At 52.6% G+C, this 21630-nt stretch overlaps 1 protein-coding gene and 2 long non-coding RNA genes across 3 annotated transcripts in view; 1 reads left to right on the top strand and 2 right to left on the bottom strand.

Moving 5' to 3' along the window:
* The window catches only part of LOC136552980 (uncharacterized), a 29301-nt gene extending 17258 nt beyond the window's left edge, over nucleotides 1-12043 (bottom strand). The window contains exons 1-2 of the long non-coding RNA XR_010782901.1: nucleotides 11762-12043; nucleotides 10741-10792 (exon numbers count right to left, since the gene is read on the bottom strand). This is a non-coding gene — a long non-coding RNA (uncharacterized lncRNA). The remainder of the gene's footprint in view (nucleotides 1-10740; nucleotides 10793-11761) is intronic.
* A 407-nt stretch (nucleotides 12044-12450) lies between these two features.
* LOC136552979 (uncharacterized) lies at nucleotides 12451-13193 on the bottom strand. Its single transcript, XR_010782900.1, has 3 exons — nucleotides 12886-13193; nucleotides 12745-12804; nucleotides 12451-12627 (listed from the first exon to the last, which is right to left on the bottom strand). It is a non-coding gene; the product is annotated as an uncharacterized lncRNA (long non-coding RNA).
* A 3489-nt stretch (nucleotides 13194-16682) lies between these two features.
* On the top strand, nucleotides 16683-19849 carry LOC136552978 (uncharacterized). The gene is made up of 6 exons (XM_066544566.1): nucleotides 16683-17041; nucleotides 17119-17210; nucleotides 17313-17458; nucleotides 17557-17606; nucleotides 18968-19042; nucleotides 19136-19849. The coding sequence occupies exons 1-6, from the start codon at nucleotides 16800-16802 to the stop codon at nucleotides 19650-19652; spliced, it is 1122 nt and encodes a 373-aa protein (XP_066400663.1). The 5' UTR covers nucleotides 16683-16799; the 3' UTR covers nucleotides 19653-19849.
* Nucleotides 19850-21630: the final 1781 nt, after the last annotated feature.

The following is a 21630-nucleotide window of genomic DNA, read 5'->3' as shown; positions in this document are numbered from 1 at the left end:
CATTCGCTGGGGGTCGGCTAGTGGTCTGGAGATGCGCTCCAAGAGTACCGGCGGGTTTCTCTAGTGGGTGCCAAGGCCGTTCGCTGGGCCTCGGTGGCTCGGTGCCTCCCTACGGTGGGATCCCATTCGGAGACCTCCCTACCGGTCTCAGACACGACACAGGGCGCGCTCGTACAGGCTCGCCCGTAGTCATCCCTAACTCTTTTGCCCTGGGGCAGCTGTCGAACCCCTGGGGGCCCAGCCTTCGAACCCCTGGACCGTAACGGGCTCGGGTCGCTTGTCTTTATCTTGGGTGCAGGAATAGCCCTCGAGCCTTCACACGGAGCGAGAGGGCGGTCAGGGGTCCTCCCGACTTTTTTGTCCGTCCCCTGCACGTCCTTTTCGCTCGGACGGGGGGCTGTTTGCCGAGCCCACTCGTGTGCGAGCCTGAGCCGCTGGGTCTCGGCAAAGTTGCAGGAGGAGCCCCCGAGTCTCTCGCACGGAGCGAGAGACCGGTCAGAGGTCCCCCTGGCTTTTGGTTCGCCCCTCGCGTGTGAGGGTCTGTCGGCCAAGCCCCCCTCGGGTGCGAGCCTAGGTCGTGGGGTCTCGGCGTCTTTTGCAGAAGGAGCTCCCTAGCCTCTACATGGAGCAAGAGGGCCGTCAAGAGATCTTCTGGCTTTTTGAATGACCCTCGCGCTTCCTTTTCGCTCGGAAGGAGGGTTTGTTTTGCTGAGCCCCCTCGTGTGCGAGCCCAAGTCGCTGGGCCTCGGCAATGGTTTGCAGGAAGAGTCCCTTAGCCTCTGCGTGGAGCAAGAGGGCCATTGGGGATTCTCCTGACTTTTTATTCGACCCTCGCGCTTTCTTTTCGCTCGGAAGGAGGGGTGGAATGTGCCGCGCTACCCTCGGTGGGCGCGAGCGATGGCATTTCCGGTGAGCTGTTATCGGGTAAGTCCGAGTGGAGGCCCATACCCCGTTCGCTCGGGGTCGGCTAGCGGTCCGGAGACGCGCTCCAAGAGTACCGGAGGGTTTCTCTAGTGGGTGCCGAGGCCGTTCGCTGGGCCTCGGTGGCTCGGTGCCTCCCTACGGTGGGATCCCATTCGGAGACCTCCCTACCAGTCTCGGACGCGACACAGGGCATCCCAAGCGTTTCGCTTGCTTGGGCCTCGGCCTCGTATAGGCTCGCCCATAGTCGCCCCTGACTCTATTGCCCTGGGGCGGCTGTCGAAACCCCTAAGGGCCCAGCCTTCGAACCCCTGGACCGTAGCGGGCTCGGTGCCCAGTTCCTTTGCCTGAAAGGAATGGGGGGGTTATTTCTCTCCCTACGGCTAATAACGGCAGGTGCGTCTTTTGAGGCGGCTTTTTCGGGGAGGCGAAACGGCGCTGCTGCTGCTGTGGTTGGACGCGACGTGGCGTCAGCCGACGGGATGTACCTGCACGCGCAATTAATGAGGAGGGAGTGGGCGCGTGGGTGGTAAGACCGAATCTGGATAACCGCGCCGGATTTTTTGGGGGAAACTTCCCCGATTTCGTCGCCCGGTGGTTTCGTCTCGTCCCTGCATAAATACGTAAAGAGCCTCGCCCTCCCCCTTCTTACCTTTTCCGCATTCGCTTTCGCTGCCCTTGTGTCGTTGCTGAGAGCATAGAGCGCCGGGGAGGAGAAGGGCGAGAGCGAGAGACTGAAAGAAAGAGAGAGAGAGAGATTACCGCTGTAGCAGCGACCTCCACCGCGCAATGGCTGGTGGTCCCGTCATCCTCCCGACGGATCCCTGGGAGCGGTCTGACATCATCGAGGAGAAGCTGGAGTCGCTCGTGGAGGCCGGTCTTCTTCGCCTGATCACCGACCCTGACGAGCCAGAGTGGATTGCTCCGGGGAACGAGTCGGAACCGAGGCCGCGCGACGGCTATGTGGTGAGCTTCGTCGTCTTCCACGAGCGAGGCCTCGGGTCGCCGGTGGATAAGTTCATGCGGGCGCTCCCGCACTACTATGGCGTGGAGCTTCACAATTTCAGCCCCAACTCCATCGCGCAGGCGGCCATCTTCGTCGCCGTCTGTGAGGGGTACTTGGGGATCGCTCCCCACTAGGAGTTGTGGCTCCACTTGTTCCGAGCGACGTTCACCACCAAGCCGGGGGGAACGAGGGGGGCTCGGAAGGTGTAGAGGGCTGGCGGCTGCACCCTTCACGTGCGCCAAGACCGACAGTCCCTCTACATCCCGGCCCAGCTGTCATCGTCTAACCGTCATTGGTACGACGGCTGGTTCTACCTCCGCAATGACGACGAAGGACTTCCTCCTTATACCGGGCAGGTTGTAGAGAGTCAACCAGAGAAATGGGGATACGGCGTTATCAAGGTTGATCAGCCTAGGCTGGAGCCGCTCTTGTGGGCCTTGGGGAAGCTGCGTGACCGCGGCCTTTCGGCGGCCGTGGTCGTGGCGGCCTTTCACCGCCGGAGGGTGTTGCCGCTGATGGCCCGGCGGCAGCGGCTGTTCGAGATGACCCCGAGCGACCCGATTGCCGGTATCAAGATGTCCACCTTCGCCCTTACCGACGACGAGACCCTGCGTCGGGTGAGAGAGGCGGTAGACGGGAAGCCGAAGATCGACAATTTGATGCCGTTCCCGATGCGCCCGTCGTGGGGGTACATTTCACTGGTGAGTTGGATGTTGCTGATGCTTTCGCGGCCTTCTTGTTTTCCGCCTTTTTTGTCTGTTGTCTTACTTCGTCGTTCCCGCAGGGGATAAGAGACATGCGAGACTCCTCGCCGCCCGTTCTCGAGGACGCCCGACTACGAGCCGTGAACAGGGCGCGCGCCGAGGAGGAGAAGAAGAAGAAAGATGCCAAGGAGGCGAAGCGCACGAAGAAGCTCCTCACGCACGAAAAACTGGACGCCCGTCGCCGACGTCAGAAGCTCGATGGTCTCCTGTTGGAGCCGTCTCCCTCGTCATCGATGTCGGATTCTTTGGGCGACAGCGGCGGGCGTGAGGTGGGGACGGCCTGCCTGGAACACCTCCCCGACATTAGGGAGATGGTGCCCGGGGCGCCGGCAAGGAGCCTGACGCTCCTAGGAGGAGGAGGTGTCCTGGGGCCAGTGGCGGCCCGTCTCGGGGCCGAGGCCGACACGCCCGAGGCGCGGGTGTCGGAGGAGCATGCCGTCAGCCCGATGGGTTCGACGGTGGAGGTGGAGCGAGCGACGGTGGGGGCGACCCCATTGTCTCCGCGAAGGGTCGAGGTGGTGCCAGGGTCTGGCGGAGGCCAGCTGGCACCGGTGGACACCGAGGCCGCGCTGCTGCCACCACCGCCGCCGTTGCAGAGGAGGCTGGCGGTGTCGAAGCGGCTGCATCCCCGTTCGCGGTAAGCGTCTTTTCTAGTGGAGTCCGTAGTACTTCTTGTTTGCCCCTTGGTCACATGCTGACCTTGGGAGTGTCTTTGCTTCCAGCCAGAAGCATCTGGTGGAAGATCCTGCCTTGGCGCCTCGTAAGGCGCTCAAGGTGAACGTTAGCTCCTCCGCCCATCAGGCAGCGGAGGCACAGGCTGGCGTGCAGCGCGGCGCGACGTCGGGCGGGGTCGTTTCGGAGGAGGCGGCTGCCCAGGAAAAGGGTGCTGAGGCGGCCGCGGAGCGAGTGGAGGAGGAGGAGCCCACGCCTCACGATGTCGTGAGTCTTGGGGCGAAGGAGGCTGGGGCGTCCACCATTGCCGAGGCCATTGAGGGTGAGGCCGGAGCCCCGAAGACCTCCGAAGTCAGGGTGGTGGACGCCAGGGCCACCGAGGTAGAGATGGCGGAGGCCAGAGCCCCTGGATCCATCGAGGCCGAGGCGATAGAGGTGGAGATGGAGCAAGTTTTGGCGCCGCCCCTGGTTCAGACAATCTCGTCTGATGATTCCTCCCAAGGGAAGGAGGCGGCGGATGTCGAGGCGGCCAGTACCGCGGAGCAGCCAGTCCCAGATCCCGCCGAGGAGAGTTTGGCCCTTGCCCGGCTACGGCCCGAGCCCCGTGGGTGGAACTTCCCGCGTGTTTTCTGGCCGAACCGGGCTGATCCCGAGGGGGAGCCTGTGTTCGCCCTTGAATATATCGCAGAGGGGGGGGGGGGGCGGTGGGATACCCTCAAGCAGTACCGCCAACTGGCAGTGCGGTCGCTGCAGACAGCGATGACTATTATGGGAGGGGACTTGCCCGATGTCACCCAGGTAAGTACTTTCCTCTCCCGTGCCGCGTTGTTTTCTCTCCGAGCCCCCTCGCAATGTTTGACGTGCGTTTTTTTGTTTTGCCTCTTTAGGAGCTCGAGACCCGATCCCTTGGGAAATCGGTATTCCTACGAAGGGAGAGGGATATCTAGGACTAGCTCCGGCGGTAGAAGGGCCTGCTCGCCGATGCTCAAGGGCTTTTGTCGGCGCGGAGTGCGGAAGTGGAGGACCTCCGCCTTTGTTGTGCTGACATTCAGGCCGAGTTGGCCACGGCTAAAGAGCAGTCTGCCCCTCTGGTAGCGAAGATCAAGGAACTAGAGGAGGAGCGAGACGCCTCCAGGTCTCGGGCCCAAGAAGCGACGGCCTCTGCCAAGGCCATAGCCGGGCAGCTGGGTGCGGAGCAGAGCGAGCATCAACTGACGAAAGTTGCCTTGGCCGAGGCTACCAAGGCGGCCGAGGCCTCTCGGGTCGAGGCCTTAGACTGGAAGAGCAAGGCCGAGGGTAAGTTCCGCCGGCATGTTCGAGGGACTCCACACGAACATATCAACGTTCGCATGGAGAAAGTCAACGAGCACGACCTCCTATTTGCTGTCGAGGGTGGCACTGATCTTCAGTCCTCAGCCATCGGGGACGGTGGGATCGACGGAGACGAGCTTGACGGCCTCCGCAGGCTCGAAGGTCCCGGCGCGCCGCTTGGCGTCGAGAACCTCGCTACCAAGCTGGTCGAGAACGGCGATGAGGGTCTCTGCCTCCACGATGGCCTCGGCGTACTCGATGCACTCGACGTCGCAGTCGTATGCATGTTCGTACGTGGACTCGACGGTGATGATGCCGTTGGGGCCTGGCATCTTGAGCTTGAGGTAGGTGTAGTTGGGGACCGCCATGAACTTGGCGTAGCACAGGTGCCCCAAGATGGTGTGGTAAGCCCCCTTGAATCCAACCACCTCGAAGGTGAGGACCTCCTTGCGATAGTTGGAGGGAGTGCCAAAGCAGACGGGTAAGTCGATGCGCCCGAGGGGTCGTGTGCGCTTTCCTGGCACGATGCCGTGGAAGGGTGCGGAACCGCCTCGGAGCCATGACTGGTCGAGCTCTAGGAGCTCCAGAGTGTTGACGTAGAGGATGTTGAGGCCGCTGCCTCCGTCCATGAGCACTTTGGTGAGCCGGGTGTTGCCGACGATCGGGTCGACGACAAGCGGGTACTGCCCGGGGTTTGGAACATAATCGGGGTGGTCATCCCAATCAAAGGTGATTGCCTCCCGAGACCAATCGAGGTACCGAGGGGTGGCCACCTTGACCGAGAAGACCTCCCGGCGCTCCCTCTTTCGCTGGCACGCCGTGAGGCATGCCGAGGGTCCGCCAAAGATCATGAAGGCGTTGCGTACCTCGGGGAACCCATCATCTTTATCGCCGTCCCTTTCGCCGGCGCCCCTTTTCCTAGCCTCATCGTCGTCGGGGAGCCCAAGCCTGGCGTAGTAACGCTGGAGCATGGTGCACTCCTCGAGGGCATGCTTCACCAGACCTTGATGATAAGGACAGGGCTTCTTCAGCATGTCGTCAAATAGCCCAGGGCCCCGGGGGCCTTGGGGATTCTTGCGATCTGCTGTGGCGACATGGATGGCCTCGAGGACCTCCTGCTTCCCTGGGTGACCCTTCTTCTTTCTCTTGGGGACGCGGGTGGGCAAGGCCTCGGGGGCCTCGTCCTTCTGCTTCCCCTTGGCGTCGTTGTTGGGGAAGATGGCCCCAACTGCCTCTTCGCCCGAGGCGAAGTTGGTGGCGATGTCGAGGAGTGCGGCCGCGGTGGTTGGTACGTTCTGGCCCAATTCTCAAACCAGGTCTCGGCAGGAGGTGCCAGAGAGGAATGCTTGGACGATTTCTGAGTCACCAACACGGGGCAACTCGGTGCATTTCTTGGAGAAGCGTCGGATGAAATCTCGAAGAGATTCGTCCGACTTCTGGCGGCAACCTTTGAGGTCCCAGGAGTTCCTGAGGCGCACATAGGTGCCCTAGAAATTCCCGACAAAGACGCTCACCAGGTCGCGCCAGTCATGGATCTGTGCGGGAGGAAGGTGTTCGAGCCAGGCTCACGCTGAGTCTGACAAGAACAAAGGGAGGTTGCGGATGATGAGCAGGTCATCTTCCACACCGCCTAGCTGACAAGCTAGGCGATAATCGGCTAGCCATAGCTCGGGGTTCGTCTCGCCGCTATACTTTGTGAGGTTGGCAGGTTGCCGGAACTGGGCTGGGAAGTGAGCGTTGCGAATGGCTCTACTAAAGACCCGAGGGCCAGGTGGCTCGGGAGAAGGACTGCGGTCCTCTTCACTGTCGTAGCGACCGCCTCGGTGTGGGTGGTAGCCCCGGGCGGCTCCGTCGCCGCGGCGTCGTCGCCTGCCAACTACTTCCTGATCGCCTTGTGCCTCGTGCTGGTCTCCAGGTCGATCGCGCACCGAGGGGGCCCCGTTGGCCGTCGGCGCGTGAGCGGGCTCGAGACGGACCGAGGCATCCTGGCCCCGGCGAGGTCGCGTCGTGGGTTGCTCCGAAGTGCCTCCGCGCCAGCGGGAGGCAGAACTTTCGGCCTGCTGTACCACAGCGGTCTCGAGGAGGTCGCGGAGCTCTTCGCGGACCCGTCGCCCCTCGGTGGTGGAGGGCTCAGGCACTGCTCGGACCAGCATCGCAGCCGCTGCAACATTCTGGCTAGCCCAATTAAAGATTGGGGGTGGCTCTCCCCCCTCGTTGTCGTTGATGTGGTGATGGACGTCGCGGACCCTCCCTCAGGCTCCTCCACCCTCACCGCGCCCTTGCTGCTCCTGCTCGAGAGTGTCCCAAAGCTGTTGCAGAAGGAGTCAGTCTTGTTCGACCTTGGCTTGAAGCTCGTGGAGCTGCTCCAGGTCTGGGCGTCGATGCCCCCCACGGATGGGATTCTCATTTCGTGCCGCCGGGGCTACGAGACGCGGAGGTGTGGCATCGCCCGCCCTTGCCTGGGGCGGGGAATGGTTGCCTGTCCTCTCATCTTCTTCGCCCGCCCTTGGCATCCCGAGCCCGACGTGGAAGCACTCACGAGATGGATCGTAAGTCCCTTCATCATCGGAGTCGGAATAGCCGAGGCAGTAGTCGCTTGCGGCCAAGAATTGGCGCAAAGCCCCAGGGTTGTGGAGTTCGGAGAAATCCACCCCGGGCCATGCCTCGTCCTCATCCGAGGAGTCGAAGTGGGTGCCCAGGTCGAGAGAGAAGCGCTGGCGGCGTTCCAAGGGGTGCTCGTGAGCGGCAGTGTAGGCGTAGGCATAAGAGGCGGCGGCATTCCTCAACCCAAAGGGGTATGGGGATGGTGCCATCTCCATATTCTGCCCCGCTGGGGTTGACTCTTCAGGGAGTGGTGGAGTGGAGCTAGACGACTAGGCATCGTCGCGAGCCACCGGCGATTTTCCTTTGTCCATGCTCAGGCCAGACAGGTCCCTAGCCAGGGACCCCGTACCAACAGCTGGTCGTAGGATATCGGCGGGGAGTGGCATGCTGCCCCGGGTTCGCGTAGCGTCGGGGTGGCCTTCCTCGCGTCGTGCCTGGCGAGCGCGGCGAGAGCGGCCGCCCGGGCGCCGCCTGCGCCTGGGCTGCCGAGGCGTGACTTCATCGTCGGACGGTGGGGCTAGATCTTCTCTCTCCCTACTAAGATTATATGGAAAGAATCCTAGTTGGGCTAGATCTTCTCTCTCCCTTGCGGGGTATCCTGTGGGTCCCGCATCGACAATCTTCTCTCTCCCTTGCGGGGTATCCTGTGGGTCCCGCATCGACAGTAAATATTGGAAAAAATACTGAGTATCCGAAACAATATATGCTGCATACTTTCTCACTCATTTTTCTAAAATTACTGGGAAAATATCGTACGTTCCACGACAGGTGGAGAAATTATTGGAATGCATAAGTCAGTTTTTTCAGCAAGTCATCTTAATTAGGCCATAATTAGAATGGTTTGGATGTACCAAACTGGTGTTTAAATAACACTGGTGTCGGTGTTTTGGAACCGGGGGTCCCTCAACCAACGAGTGAATTTGTGCTGCGTGCCCCTAATCCCGGATGGTGATGCAAAGAGACACAAGGTTTATACTGGTTTAGCTAATCGAGGCCCTACGTCCAGTCTGAGAGATCGATCTTCTGTTCCTTGCACCAGAGTGCTCGTAGTAGGGGGTTACAAGCTAGGTGAGAGAGGGAGCTAGCCCCAGGTCTCGGCGAGGGTGGTGCGGGCTGCTTGAGGCGTTGTTCTCAAGCAGCGTAGAAGTGTGTAGTTCTATCGGTGTGTTCGTCTTTTTTCCTCTCCCTAAGAGGCCCAAGTCCTCTCCTTTTATAGTTGAAGGGAGGACGAGGGCAGTACATGTATCACTATGCGACGTCATACCAATAGGAGTGGCACGTCCGAACCCTGTGGCCCATTCCGGTGGCGGCGTGGCCGTAGGAGCGATCCGTCCTTGGAATACTGGAGCGGCGTGGTTGTCCCATCAGGTCCTGTGCATCGTGGGAGCCCTAGGAATGTCTCGGAGCGGACGTGGCGGCGAACGTGCAAGCCCCGGTGGACAGATTGTGCGCGAGGCTGAGGCCTGGTCGGTGCCGAGGCTTGTACTGCGGTGGGGGGGTCTCGGCAGACATGAACCCTGAGATTGCCGAGGCCCCGGTGTACAGTGCCGAGGCCTTGAGCGGGCGGCGGGTCGTGGGTGCAGCGTTAGGGCACAGTGGCCGGTAACCCCCGTCATACCCTGTCCCAGGCGCTGATCATGGACACAGTGCTGGGACACAGTTACCGGTAACCCCCATCATACCCTGTCCCAGGCGCTGATCGTGGACACAGTGCTGGGACACAGTTGCCGGTAACCCCCGCCGTGCCCTGTCCCAGCCGGTACGACGCTGATGCGACTTCGGGTCGCGTCGGCCATTCTGTGATGTTGAGCCGCTGTCCGGCTGAGATTTGCGGGAGTGGTTGAAAGTATTAATGAGACGTGACGCGCTGTCGGGAGGGTTGACCGAGGCGGGGGGCGACGGACCACGGACAAGCCGGCCTCGAGCGACACAGAGAATGAGGCCTCGCGCGAGACGGAGATCAGGCTCCTTGCCGAGGCCTCGTGCGAGAGGCCTCGCGCGATACGGAGAACGCGCTTCCTGCCGAGGCCTTCCGTGGAGAGCCTCGGGCGGGGCGGAGACGGCGTTCCTTGCCGAGGCCTTCCCTGGGGAGCCTCGCGCGAAGCGGAGTTGGCGTCAGGATGCCAAGACCTCCTGCTCTATAAATGGGGGTGGCGTGTCTGAGCCCTGTAGCCGGCCACTGTTGTGGTATGGTCGATGGAGTGGCCCCGTCCTTGTCGTGCAGAAGTGACGCGCCGGTCATACTTGATCTTGTGCGTCGTGGGGCTCCAGTACAGCTTGATGCAGGACATGGCGGGCGAAGTGCTGGTCATCGTGTGATGACGTCGTAGGGAGCTGTGGCTCTGCAGATGCCGAGGCCGAGCCATCGTGGGGGGCTCGGCGGACATGGATCCTCAGGCTGCCGAGCCCCTGAAGCAAATTGCCGAGGCCTTGGAGGGAATTATTGGTCCTGGGTACTGATTCTGAGGCCACAGTATCCCAGACGTGGCTCCCCACGCTGCGTTGTTCTCGGAGCAGGAGTTGGCAGCATAGTGAGGCATGGGCGTCAACCATGTGCATAGTGGTTAGCACAGTGGCGGGTAACCCCTGCCCAGTCCTGCCTCCTGTCCCGTCGGCCATTCCGCTGTACTGTGCCGAGCATGCGGCCGATGTCAGGGGCAGCAGTTGGCTGAGTTAATGCGACACGATGTTTTTGTCAGAGGGACGGGTGAAGGAAGAGGCAGCGGAGTGCTGCCGAGCCCGCCTCGCGCGAGACGGAGGGTCGGCGGCCCGGCCGAGGCCTGCGACGAGAGGGGGTCGGCCGAGGCCTTTGGTGGGGGATCGCCCGAGGTCAGCGGTGAGGGGGCCTCGGGCGAGTCGGAGAATCGGCCGAGGCCAGCGGTGTTTAGCTGGTTTCGACTTTTACGAAGTCTAAGCAGTCGTTTTTTGGTTCTTGCTTAGGGTACCCCTTCTCACGGTATCCGACAACTGGTATTTGTATTGTTGGCCAAACAATTTAAAAAAAAGATGCCGATTCAGTAAAAGTAATAAACCAAAATTCTAATATGGTCTGCAACTAAAATCCTGAAGTAAAAATAGAGTATGGTTAACCTGAACTAAGTGTGAACTTTATGTTATAAAATTATGTATTTGAAAATCACATATACTGATCAGAGATGGAGCATTTATGGTAGAATCATATATCTGAATATAGTACTCTACTCAATCAGTAATACACCAAGGGAAGGCCTACAAAATGCGTGCTAATCTATAGCAGCAACCTCCACTACAACTCCACATTTTTGTGTTTCCGATAGTACAGTGACTAAATGTCATGCAATCCTGCAGTCGCTATATGTAGGCTGACCCATATCAAGTTGCAACAACGGATATCATTTTAGTAGAAGGACAGAAACACTAGAAAATAATAAGTGGAAAAGTAAGTAAATAAGTGGAAAAGTAAGTATGGATGGCTTGTATTACCTGGTACATTCTAAAATCAACAATTCACAGAAAGAGCTACATCCACTACTCCCTGATATTTTGCAAACAAAGAAACGAAGGTTAACCCCAAGATCTGTCAGGTAAGGCATAGTAGGTGGAGAAAATTCTTAAGGGCCTGTTTGGCTAGCTAGCAATGTGGGCAGGATTTATTTTAGGTCATCTAAGATTATGTAAATTAGGCAAACATTTTGAGTGGGAATCGTCCCAAGTTAGCATTGCAGCTAAACCGAACAATGGCTAATTCTTTTTTATTGGAAAAAGGAGAAACATGAACTGCAGAAAGGGCCTAAAATCTATACAAAAAGCTTCAAAGAGAAGAACCAATAGGGATAAAAAATAGTGGATACTGTAAGTACAATTAATACTGGCATTGTTTACCAGACTCATAGAAGAAACACACTTGCATATGTTGTGACAAAACTTTTTTTTTGTTATTGCTATGGTGTCCAAGTGAACAAAGAAAGTGCCATCTAAAAAAATGTCAACCTACAGCAAGTTGCATTATTCCAGTGATCAAAAGATGGAAAGGTAGCGCGAAAGTCGCAGCACCCTGCATACGCAAGCTGCATAGCTCCAGTAATCATAAGAAGGAAAGGTAGCGCAAAAACTGACATCAGTATTCATCTAAATTTCTATTTGGAAACAAAGGCGGAGAAGTATAAATCATTCCATTAACGATCCGCACAACTCAGTCAGCAGCTTGAGATATTCCTAAATCATAATATATGTAGAAACTGAAGTAAACATCAAGAGAAACAATGCAACTAAAAGTGCAGGAAGCATCCACTACTTAGATAATGCTTGTTTTTTGACCGAAGTCAGCAAGGGAAACCCCAACCTATTTTTTTTTAATAATGCAGACCTGTTTAAATTCGCTCCCACGGGGAGTCGAACCTAGGTCTGCTGGGTGCTACTCAGGTACTCTAACCACTAGGCTAGTTGGCAGTTCTGCCTCGCAAAGGTGAAAAAGAAATGCAACTTTGGGAACCAAGAGGAGCACCTGACATGGCATCATTTCAATCCCCATGCACACCTTTGCTGGACCCATTGTCGGCCTGAACTTCATAACCTGTAACTGCAGCTTATTTAGTTCTCCAACCATGAGCACACAAAATCCAGATACATTGACTTGCCACGAGCCAGATTGTATGGTTAACCCAAAAATTAGAAATCTCAAAGAATGTCCGACAGCAAGGTAAGGCCAACAGACCAGCCCTTGTTGATGGATATATCATATATTTGATGTCGATAACTATGTTTTGGAGAGGCACCTGTAGATGCATAACTGCATCAGCATACTCGAATATATTAGTGAGGAGGCCCGTTCATTTACTTTTGATCACATAGCTTCTCACAAAATTGGCAATGGTAGCTAATTATATTAGAATATATAATACATGGGGTCACGTAGCTCTGTGTGGCACCTATAGGCTCACTAATTTCTGAGCAAGCAGTATGTTTAATTACCATTAGATGAAGGGATGCCTTTCTTTATTTCACCAAGTAGCAAAGGCTACATCTAAGAAAGCAGTATACCTGTCATAGAATCATGAAAGAATGTAACCATCATTATAGTAGACTCATAAAAGGATTTTAAAATCAAGTAGATGTACTTTACCTTATAAATTGTTGGCAAGAAGCATAGCAAGGAGCAGCAATAAATTCTCATCATGTGTCTACTACTGCGTGGCCATCCATAGTGCGAGGAAATATACATGTACCAATCTCACACCTGCAGGGACCTACAAAGTGCTTTGTCCAGAAATTTAAGTTGAACTATTGGCGCACAAAAAAGGGAGTCACTAATTGCCTGTTTTTTTTTTGTTTAGCCTGCCCCTATAAACCTGGTAGAAGACGACGTGCACTCTACAGGGAAAAATGGGGATCCAACAAAAGATCAAGAAGGAGGCACACATTACAGGAAATCTATCTATAAATAAAAGTAAACCACACCGAAAGGGCCAAATGTAAGCCTATCTTTACCTGCCAGCAGCCGATGGCCTCAGCCGCTATTGAGTATGCAGTTCCCCATGTATGAACGACCTGCAAGTGGAAGATTTACACATGCATATTTATCAGAATCGAGAACGAGAAGAATCGATCAAAAATTGACTCACAGGTTACCTATCGATATGTCATAGATTGAACATCAGCCTCTTGGAAACATCTCCCGCCAAGGGAATGGATTGGCCTCCATATACTCTACATCGATTCACCCAAAATTTTAAAAAGAAATACCAAAGAAATCCCTGGAACAGGGGCATCCCAAAAGGCCAGCCCCCGCACGTGGCTGCTGCTGCCTGCTGTCGCGAGCTTCGGAGCCGCCGCCGAAGAGGCAGGTAGGGTTTCTTACCAGTGGGAGGAGGCAGCACTGGGGACGCCCACGAGCACGGCCTCGGTGAGATACAGTCGTGAGCCTCGCCGCAACCGTCAGAGGAGGCACCTAGGGTTTCATGGAGCGGCTACAAACCATCAGGAGGAGGCAGCGCACGGGGATCCGCCGCCGCGGCCACCGGCGAGGCCGACCCGCGCCGCTCCGTGACCGGGGACGGCCACCAGCGGGCCTCACGGGGCTGGCCGCTGCACCGTGTGCCGCGAGCGCCGGCGCTCCGCCCGCGTCGGGGGAGGAGGGAGACAGGAGCGAGAGAGAGGAAGCGGTGAGGCAGCCTGTACGGGAGGAGGCGAGATTTTTTTGAGAAGGGTCGGGAAGGAGAATCATGAGTTGGGTATTTATTTTGTTTTCCTGGATTCTCATTAGGAGCCCAGCAAGATAAATAGAAGCTGATGAAAAGTTGCAGGTGGTAAGTAGAAGCTGAAGAAGCTGATCCCTGTAAAATTTGATTCAATAAATCTCATCCATCGAATGGCAGATCCGACGGTGGGAGGAATTCCGCGCGACGTGGACGTTGGTTCTGTCGGAGGAGCAGGGCGGGCTTGTTTAGGTATGTGTGTGTGTGTGTGTGTGTGTGTGTGTGTGTGTGTGTGTGTCAGCTCGGAGCGAGGTTTCGAGTTGAATCGATTCTTCTTTTTCCGCCTCGGAACCACAACGGTCACCGAGTAGTTCTTCCTGATTCCTTTTCTTAAATCCTCTTGGTTGATAGGTTTTAGATTCTCGTAAAAATATTTTGGATTGGAATATTTTTAAAACATTTATCTGATGAATCAAAATCATTTTATAGAACCCTTTGGCTAGCTTGCTAAATTATTAAAACTAGAACTAGATCAGAAGATGTTTATCTCAATTAGTATAAAAACAAAAATCGGTTCCAAGTGATTTTCTCCGAAATGTCTCTCTTTATGCGTTTGACAGCAACTCTACTGCTTCTACTTAGGGCTTGTTTGGATCCCTACCTCTAAACTTTAGAGGTCTCTAAACTTTAAAGCACTTTAGCTCATTTTTAATGTCTAAAACTCTAATGTGAGGTGGGCTAAAGTTTAGAACTAATTTTAGATCATCTTTTTGAAGCTTTAGCTCTAAAGTTTAAAGGGGAGGATCAAACAGGGCCTTACAATCTAAAACATTTCTCGCTTCCAAACAATTATATATTTTTTTCAATTAATCATTTTAAGGTGTAATAAAGATAAACGGATTGCATAAGTTGTTACCCCACAAAAGCTATAATTTTTTAGCACATTTCTATTTATATGAATTTTTAATAACAGTACATACTTTAAAGAGTTAAATGTATCGGTGGTCTATTAATCTGTACAGATGCTTCAGTTAGGTTATCAAATTTAAAAACTGATTTCCGTGTCCATAACACCCTATTAGTAATTTTCTAGTCTGGCTAAACAAAACAGAGCTGCTGGCTGTGGCTGCTGCACTATGTTACGCAGGTAAAAGTAAAACTTTTTTTTTATAATAGGTAAAAGTAAAACCTGATACGAAGAATAAGGAAATTACAGCGATTTTTCACTACACTTGGATTCGGAGTAGTGTTGTAAGGTCTTGGTCACCAGCAGCAGGGACATGGACCCCTGTTTGGCACCCCGAAGCGGTTCCGAGTTGAATCCATTCTTCTGTTCTGCCGAGGAACCAGAAACGGCCACCGGGCTCGTTTGGCGGTTTAGGGTGGGTTTTAGCTCCTTTCGTCCAAGCACTATAACTTACAATTTTACACTGTAGCACAGGGCAAAACGGCTCTAGCCCTGTCTCTAGCCACAATGAACTGAGGAAATAAAGAAGTCGGAGAGCCACAGTTTTGGAGCACCAACAGCTCCACCAGACCAAAAATAAAAAATAAAAAATGCTACAGTGTAAAGTCAAGGCCGCACGAAGCCCCTCCAAGCAGGCCTTAAGGCTGTGTTTGGATACAACCCTGGCTTGGGAGCGCTCACCAGGCATGTAGATCCGACCTCATGTGCTCGAAATCAAACATTGAGGAGCAATCTTGGTGTTTTGTAAACTAGACTAGTAAATTTATACGATTGCCGCGTTGCTCTAGGAAGACGAGGGTAGCATCCAATAGACACGATGATTTATACTGGTTCAGACTGGAGCCCTACGTCCAGTCTCAGAGATGATCGAGTGCGTGTTCCTCGTTTAAATGCTCTGAAGTTCTTACAATGAGGATGCAAGAAGGGTGAAAGAGATGGAAGGACCTATGCTAGAAGAAGGGCTGCCCGAAGAGAAGCTCCAGGAGCCCTACTACAATGGTGAATGAATGAAATGATAGATGATGTGAATGTCGTCCCCGAGATGGGTGCCCTGGCTGTCCTTATATAGAGTCCGGGGCCAAGGCTTATACAAAAAGGAGGTTCTCCCGACCGAAGGGTCAAGAGCCTGAGGGAGGGCCTAACTAACTTGGCTTGCAAGCTACACCGTCTCTTGGTGCACGTTCGGTCGTTGCTATTGTCATCGTCTTCTGGCCTCGTTGTGGTTCGTCAGCTGTCTTGTGCAACACGGTGTCAGTCGTGGCCTTCGTCATCGTCTCCTGGTTCTCAGGGGGCGTCGTACTCGAAGTAGGTAACCGCCTCGGGTCGTCGTTCGCTTGGAGGCTTTACGGGATTGAGAGCCACGCCCCTCGATCGTCGGGGTCGGGGCACTCTGCTGGTCTGGATGGCCTTCTCGTCGAGTCTCTTGTCGTGGATCTCATCCCGTAGTGGGTGGGATCGTACAAGCGTATACTCGGTCCATATTTAGACGGTGGGTATCGTACCCATTACCACCGCCTTGCGGTGTTGTCTTGTCAGTGCGACGTGGCGTAGGGATGGTGGCTGACCGGGCCGAGGTGACTGCTGTCCCCTCGGTCCTTGCGGGGTCGGTGTGGCATGCTTGGTCTTGTCAGAGCAGGCGCCTGGCCTGCTCCGCTCGGCTTTCGTTGGGCCTTCGTTCGGGCCTTTGTTAGCCATTGTGTTGCGGGCCGCGTGGCCTGCTAACTAATCGGTGCCTTGAGACACCCCGGGGTTACAACCCTGACAAATCTCTTGTGCGCTTTCCCACGCCGCCGTCCAATCATTCCCTAATTTGTGTTAAAACGTTTTTGGGAGAATCTAAATAAAAAAGTTTCCAATGAAAAATCTTTATCAAGGTTATCAATTACAATATTCGATTTTTTTAGCCATGTCGAAAATTATGGAAATTCATGAGATTTCATAAATTCTTTTAGATCCTAACGAGAGATATGATTTTCCAAATTTATAGATTTAAACAAAATATTTAGCATGATTTATTACTACACATCTATTAGTAGAAGAATACAGAACATAAACTAGTACACAACATAAACAATAGGAAATATGAGTCTAGAGTTTCCAATAACACACATACCTTAATGTGATAAGACACTTTTAAAATTCGAAAATTTCTCATAAATTTTGATCCCTAGGTTTTCTTTTTTCTTTTTTTTTTGAAAGGCGATCCCTAGGTTAAGTAAGGGTTAAAACACACACCCAATGCAGGGCAGAGCCGCCGCCTTCCGCTCCCATTCGAAATTCCCGATCCGCGGGCCGACCGTTGCTTCTTCTTCCCCCCCTCAGCCCCCACAACGGCTGCCAAATCGCAGTCGCCAGATACAGAGAGAGAGAGGGAGCTAGGGATGGCGTCCAGAGGCGCGGGCGGCAGCCCCAGATCCGCGCCGCGTCGCCATGGGGCGGCGGCGCCCAAGGACGGCGCCGACCTGCTCTGCCCGCGGTTCCGGTCGGCCGCCGAGCTGGCCGGGTGGGACGAGGAGTCCGTCCTCGCCGCGATGGTCGTCGAGGACACCCCCGTCCGCGAGTCCCGTCGCAAGAGGCGGGCCTCCACCTCCTCCGCCGGCGGCAGCGCCGGATCCAGCACCAGGTACGGCGGCCGACCCGCCTAATTCTTTTCCTGCTCGGGTTCATGATCCCGTCCGTCTGAATGCCGCCTTCTCGTAGAAAGAGGAGGCCCCGTAGGCAGTTTCCGGCTAAGATCCCGCCGGTGGTTCTCGCGCTCGACGACGACGACGACAAGACGGACACTGCGGCAGGTTTGTTCCTAAGATTGAATCGATTTTCTTGGGCACATTCGTGCTAGGAGTATAATCTTCTTGGGCGTTCTCTATCTGTCGTTGATTTGGAAAATCCCCTAGTCGGCAAATCGGAAGTGAAGGCCGCCAAGGAGGAAGAGAAGGTTGTCCTTGTGGGCGACAAGGAGGCGTCAGGATCTGGCGAGAAGGCAGCGGCCACCGGTAACATGCCGTGTATGGATCGCCTCCGGGAGGAGCTCTCTTGTGCGGTAAGGGTGCTTCTTTTCTTTTCTATGATATGATGTTACATCTGTGATTGCATACTAGATGGTATTGGGGATTGATTTGGGAGTTGCTTATTGTGCAGATTTGCCTGGAGATCTGCTTTGAGCCGACCACCACGCCCTGTGGGCACAGGTAATTTCTAACTGTGCTTTTGGAAAAAAAAAAGTGGTTGCTTGAATTCTGTATGCAAAGAGAAGAAATAAAAAACTTTCCCTGGTTCATTTTGTTTGTGCCGTGTGCAACCGTAGGATGTCAGTTGCTTCCTGTGAGTTGCACAGTTCATTTTGTATGCTGATTGCCAGTCAGAAAGTGATTTCTTCTGTTGTTAAAAGTGCAGTTTAACGAATGATCTTGGAATTGTAAAATTCTGTTGGTTAGTGTCGGAGAAGCCTGTTAATTACCCCGGGCAAATGGACCACAAAAGCTTACAATGTACATGTGCACTTCTTCGCATTTGCAATTCCTTTTTTTTTTTTCCTGATTTTGTTTATATACAAGACTGGAGTACTAGGATTTTCATCGGTACTTTGACTGTGCTTTGAGTAAAAAAGGTTACTTGAATTCGGAAAGCAATGTATCCGGCAGGGAACATAGCAAGAATTACTGTATAGTTCATACAATGCAGTTGCTTTCTCAACATATTTGTTCATTTTGGTTGCTGCCTGCTATTCTGCTAAGGAATGTCAATAGATGATTGCTTCAACCGTTCGAAGTGTACATTCTTGCTGACCACGTACATTCTTGCTTCAATAAAGATTAGGGCTTGTTTGGTTTCTACAGGAGCTCCTAAAATTCCTGTCATATCGAATGTTTGGACACATGCATGGAGTATTAAATATAGACTAATTACGAAACTAATTGCACAACTTGCGACTAATTTGCGAGACGAATCTTTTAAGCCTAATTAGCCCATGATTCGACAACGTGGTGCTACAGTAAACATATGCTAATGATGGATTAATTAGGCTTAAAAAATTCGTCTCTCAAATTAGCCTCCATCTATGTAATTGGTTTTGTAATTAATCTATATTTAATGCTCCTTATTAGTATCTAAACATTCGATGTGGCATGAATTTAGGAGCGACTAAAGAAACAAACACCCCCTTAGTCTGTCAGTTTCATAGCAAATATGGGGCACTGAAAGCTTGTTTACCGTGTAGATTTCAGTTCACAAATCTTGTTTTTCTGATTCTATGCATATAGGACTATGGAATACAATTCTCATTGTTAGGCTGGAGTGGAAATAAATTGGTATTGTACTAAGAGGGCTTTTTTTAATCCTGAGGTTTATCATTTCAAATATCTCAACTGAGTGGTGGTTATCTGTACATTGTCCACCAATCTAAAATTTTGCTCATTATACCGGTGTTACCTGAAACTTTTTTGAATTGAACATTCTTTGATGCAATTATGTTGTTGAATATTTTAAGTCAGTTTATTCATTACTCTGTAAACTGTTCTGAAACTCATATTACTGCTATTCTATTTAACAGCTTCTGCATGAAATGCTTAAGACATGCTGCAGCCAAGTGCGGAAAACGGTGTCCAAAATGCAGGCAATTAATCAGGTAAGTCTTTCCTCAAAGCCGTGCAATCTCGAAAAAAGATGTGTTTGGTCAATAAACTGTAAAGGCTTTGACTAAATGATTGTAACTCTGCAGCAACTCAAGATCGTGCACCATCAACACTGTACTCTGGAACACCATTCAGCTCTTATTTCCCAGTGAAGTTGAGGCAAGAAAGAGTTCAACCTCACCACCTTCACCATGCAACAAGGGTGTGAACCGTAGCCCACTGAGAGCTAATAGGTTATCACAAGGTGGCACCGGTATGAGAACTAGAACTAGGAGCAGCAGCAGCTTCATCACCGAAGGTAGAACAAGAAGCAGCTACAGGACGTTCATCGAACCCGGCAGCACAACAGGCACCAACACTAGTGCGAACTTCATCAGCACACATGGCAGCACAAGAAGCCGTAACAGAAGGAGCGCAGTAAGATTAGACCAATCTGAAGATGCTGCGTTGGCTTACAGGTTGCAACAGGAGGAGTTCATGAATGCCTTTGAGGAGCCTGAGCAGGAGAGGCAGCCACGGAACGACGTGTCCACAGCAAGAGACACTCTGAGAGAAATCGCCTCCCGGGCCGTCCGCCTCCGTGCTCGATTCTGGCCTGTTTAATATTCTTTTGCTTGCTCGTCTTTGGTTTGTTGATAACTCTCTCGTCTTCTGGTCAACTTTACAGAAACATCTTGTTTGTTATTGTACTGTGTAATGTTCAGTAGCCTGACCAAGTTTGACACTTAATGATGATTTTCCATTGTATTTGGGTGTGGCCATAATCCTTTGGCGCATGGAATATTTGCTCTTTGTTGTAAGCTACTACTGGCAAGTACTGTTCAACATATAGGCATTTCTGGTGCTCCTGCTGCATGCATACGTCATTCTAGCTTTCCAAGAACAGGGCCGGTTTGCTTGAGCTGTAGTTTTTGATTTTTTTTTTGGCTCACAAGTGGTTTTCTGGTTTTTTACTTGTGCCTATTGGCTTTGCCATTGTCATGGCATCATGGCATGCCGTGAGGTCCCTGCAGTTCCATCACTTGCATGCATCGATCCAACTTACAGTAGCCTACTGCTGCCTGCATGTTGGATTTAGGGACCATTTTCTTTCCTAGACAGACACAGCCCTTCTTCATCTAGATGTACTCCAGTACTTGCAATCCTGGACCCCATTTGCTATAATAAAGCCATGGATCCTTGAATTGTCCCCTCCATCATCTACATATAGGAGGATCACAGCAATGTTTGTTGGTGTTTTTCAGAACACATAGCTGCAATTGCATCCTCATCATTCATGTGATCCATCAACCAAATTATTGGTGTATTTCTGTAGATTGATGAAAGTAGCAGTACAAGTACTGTCGCTACTGTACATATATATGAGACATACGTAGCCCACTCATTTACAAACTGCATTTGCTTGTTTGCTCCGCAACGCCGGCGGCCGGGCCGAAATGTTGGGACGACGACCTAAATGCAAAGCTGATGATGGACCCAAGCCCAGACCGATCGACCTGCAGACATGCATGGTTTAATCCGCCTGCTGTTCCAATTAAGTACCTAGTAGGAGCAGTACATTATGGGTTGGGAGTCACAAACAAGGGAAGGCATCCACGGCCAGAGCCGGAGCCGAAGAGGAGCCCTGTCAAACGGGTCTATAATGTTGTTACTATTCAGATCACCATTGCACGAATGCCATGATCAGCAATATGGCCTCGTTCGGCTTGCTGAATCTTGGCTGAAAAACACTGTTCTAACTGAAATGTTGTGAGAAAAAAATACTATTCCGATTGAAAAAAAGAAGCCAAACAAGTTGGATATGGGTAATCCAAACGGTGCCTATAATATAATGGCAATGAATCGTCAGCAGCATCAGCCATCAGCATGCATGGATAAGGACCGACACCGGCTCCGGTTCGGGGGGCGAGCGCGACCCATCACTGCATGCGTCTGTGTGAAGCATGCCCGCCCGTACACAGCTCTATGATGATCACATACGGAGTATTTTGGCAGGACAGCAGGATATACTACGTTACGTACGTAGCTCTCTGTAGATGTTAACTGATACAGTACAGTACGGTTGCAATGCGCAGGCAGGCAATCTTGTTCTTGTGATGACAGAGCAAGGTTGCCAGTGATATTCTGCAGCGGGCATTCACAGCCCCTGCGTGCCCTGCACTGCACCACACCGTGACACCACCCCGGCCCTTTATTAATTGCATGATATGATTATTACTCCTACACGATCGACTCAGGATCCGATGATATATACTGAATCGAGCAAGTGTTGCGTCAGTGTCATGCATCCTTCTAGCTTAATCCTACATGATATGATAGCAGTAGTTAGTTACATCAGCAAGCTAAGACTGTTGTCTCCAGTTTAACGGTCACCAGGACGAAATAATGCATGGGGCAGGTGGATATAAAGTATGCATGATACATAGTGTAGTACAAGCATACACATTACCTGGCAGTGGCGCTCCATGTGTGACATTATATCCTCTCTCTCCCTCATGTTTTTTTTAAATGGGTGACATTATACATGCTTATAGCTCTATCATTTTTGTAGGTGGTTGCATTGGATTTTAAGGCTGTGTTT

The sequence above is a fragment of the Miscanthus floridulus genome, chromosome 4 (assembly GCF_019320115.1).
Source record: "Miscanthus floridulus cultivar M001 chromosome 4, ASM1932011v1, whole genome shotgun sequence".
Lineage (NCBI taxonomy): Eukaryota > Viridiplantae > Streptophyta > Magnoliopsida > Poales > Poaceae > Miscanthus > Miscanthus floridulus.
Note: the sequence above shows the minus strand (reverse complement) of the source record. Positions and strands in the feature narration are given on the sequence as shown.

Coding starts and splice junctions, on each gene's coding strand:
- LOC136552978 (XM_066544566.1), top strand. CDS start 16,800: ATGGCGTCCAGAGGCGCGGGCGGCAGCCCCAGATCCGCGCCGCGTCGC. Junction 17,042..17,118: donor AGCGCCGGATCCAGCACCAG/GTACGGCGGCCG, acceptor GCCTTCTCGTAG/AAAGAGGAGGCCCCGTAGGC. Junction 17,607..18,967: donor ACCACGCCCTGTGGGCACAG/GTAATTTCTAAC, acceptor TCTATTTAACAG/CTTCTGCATGAAATGCTTAA.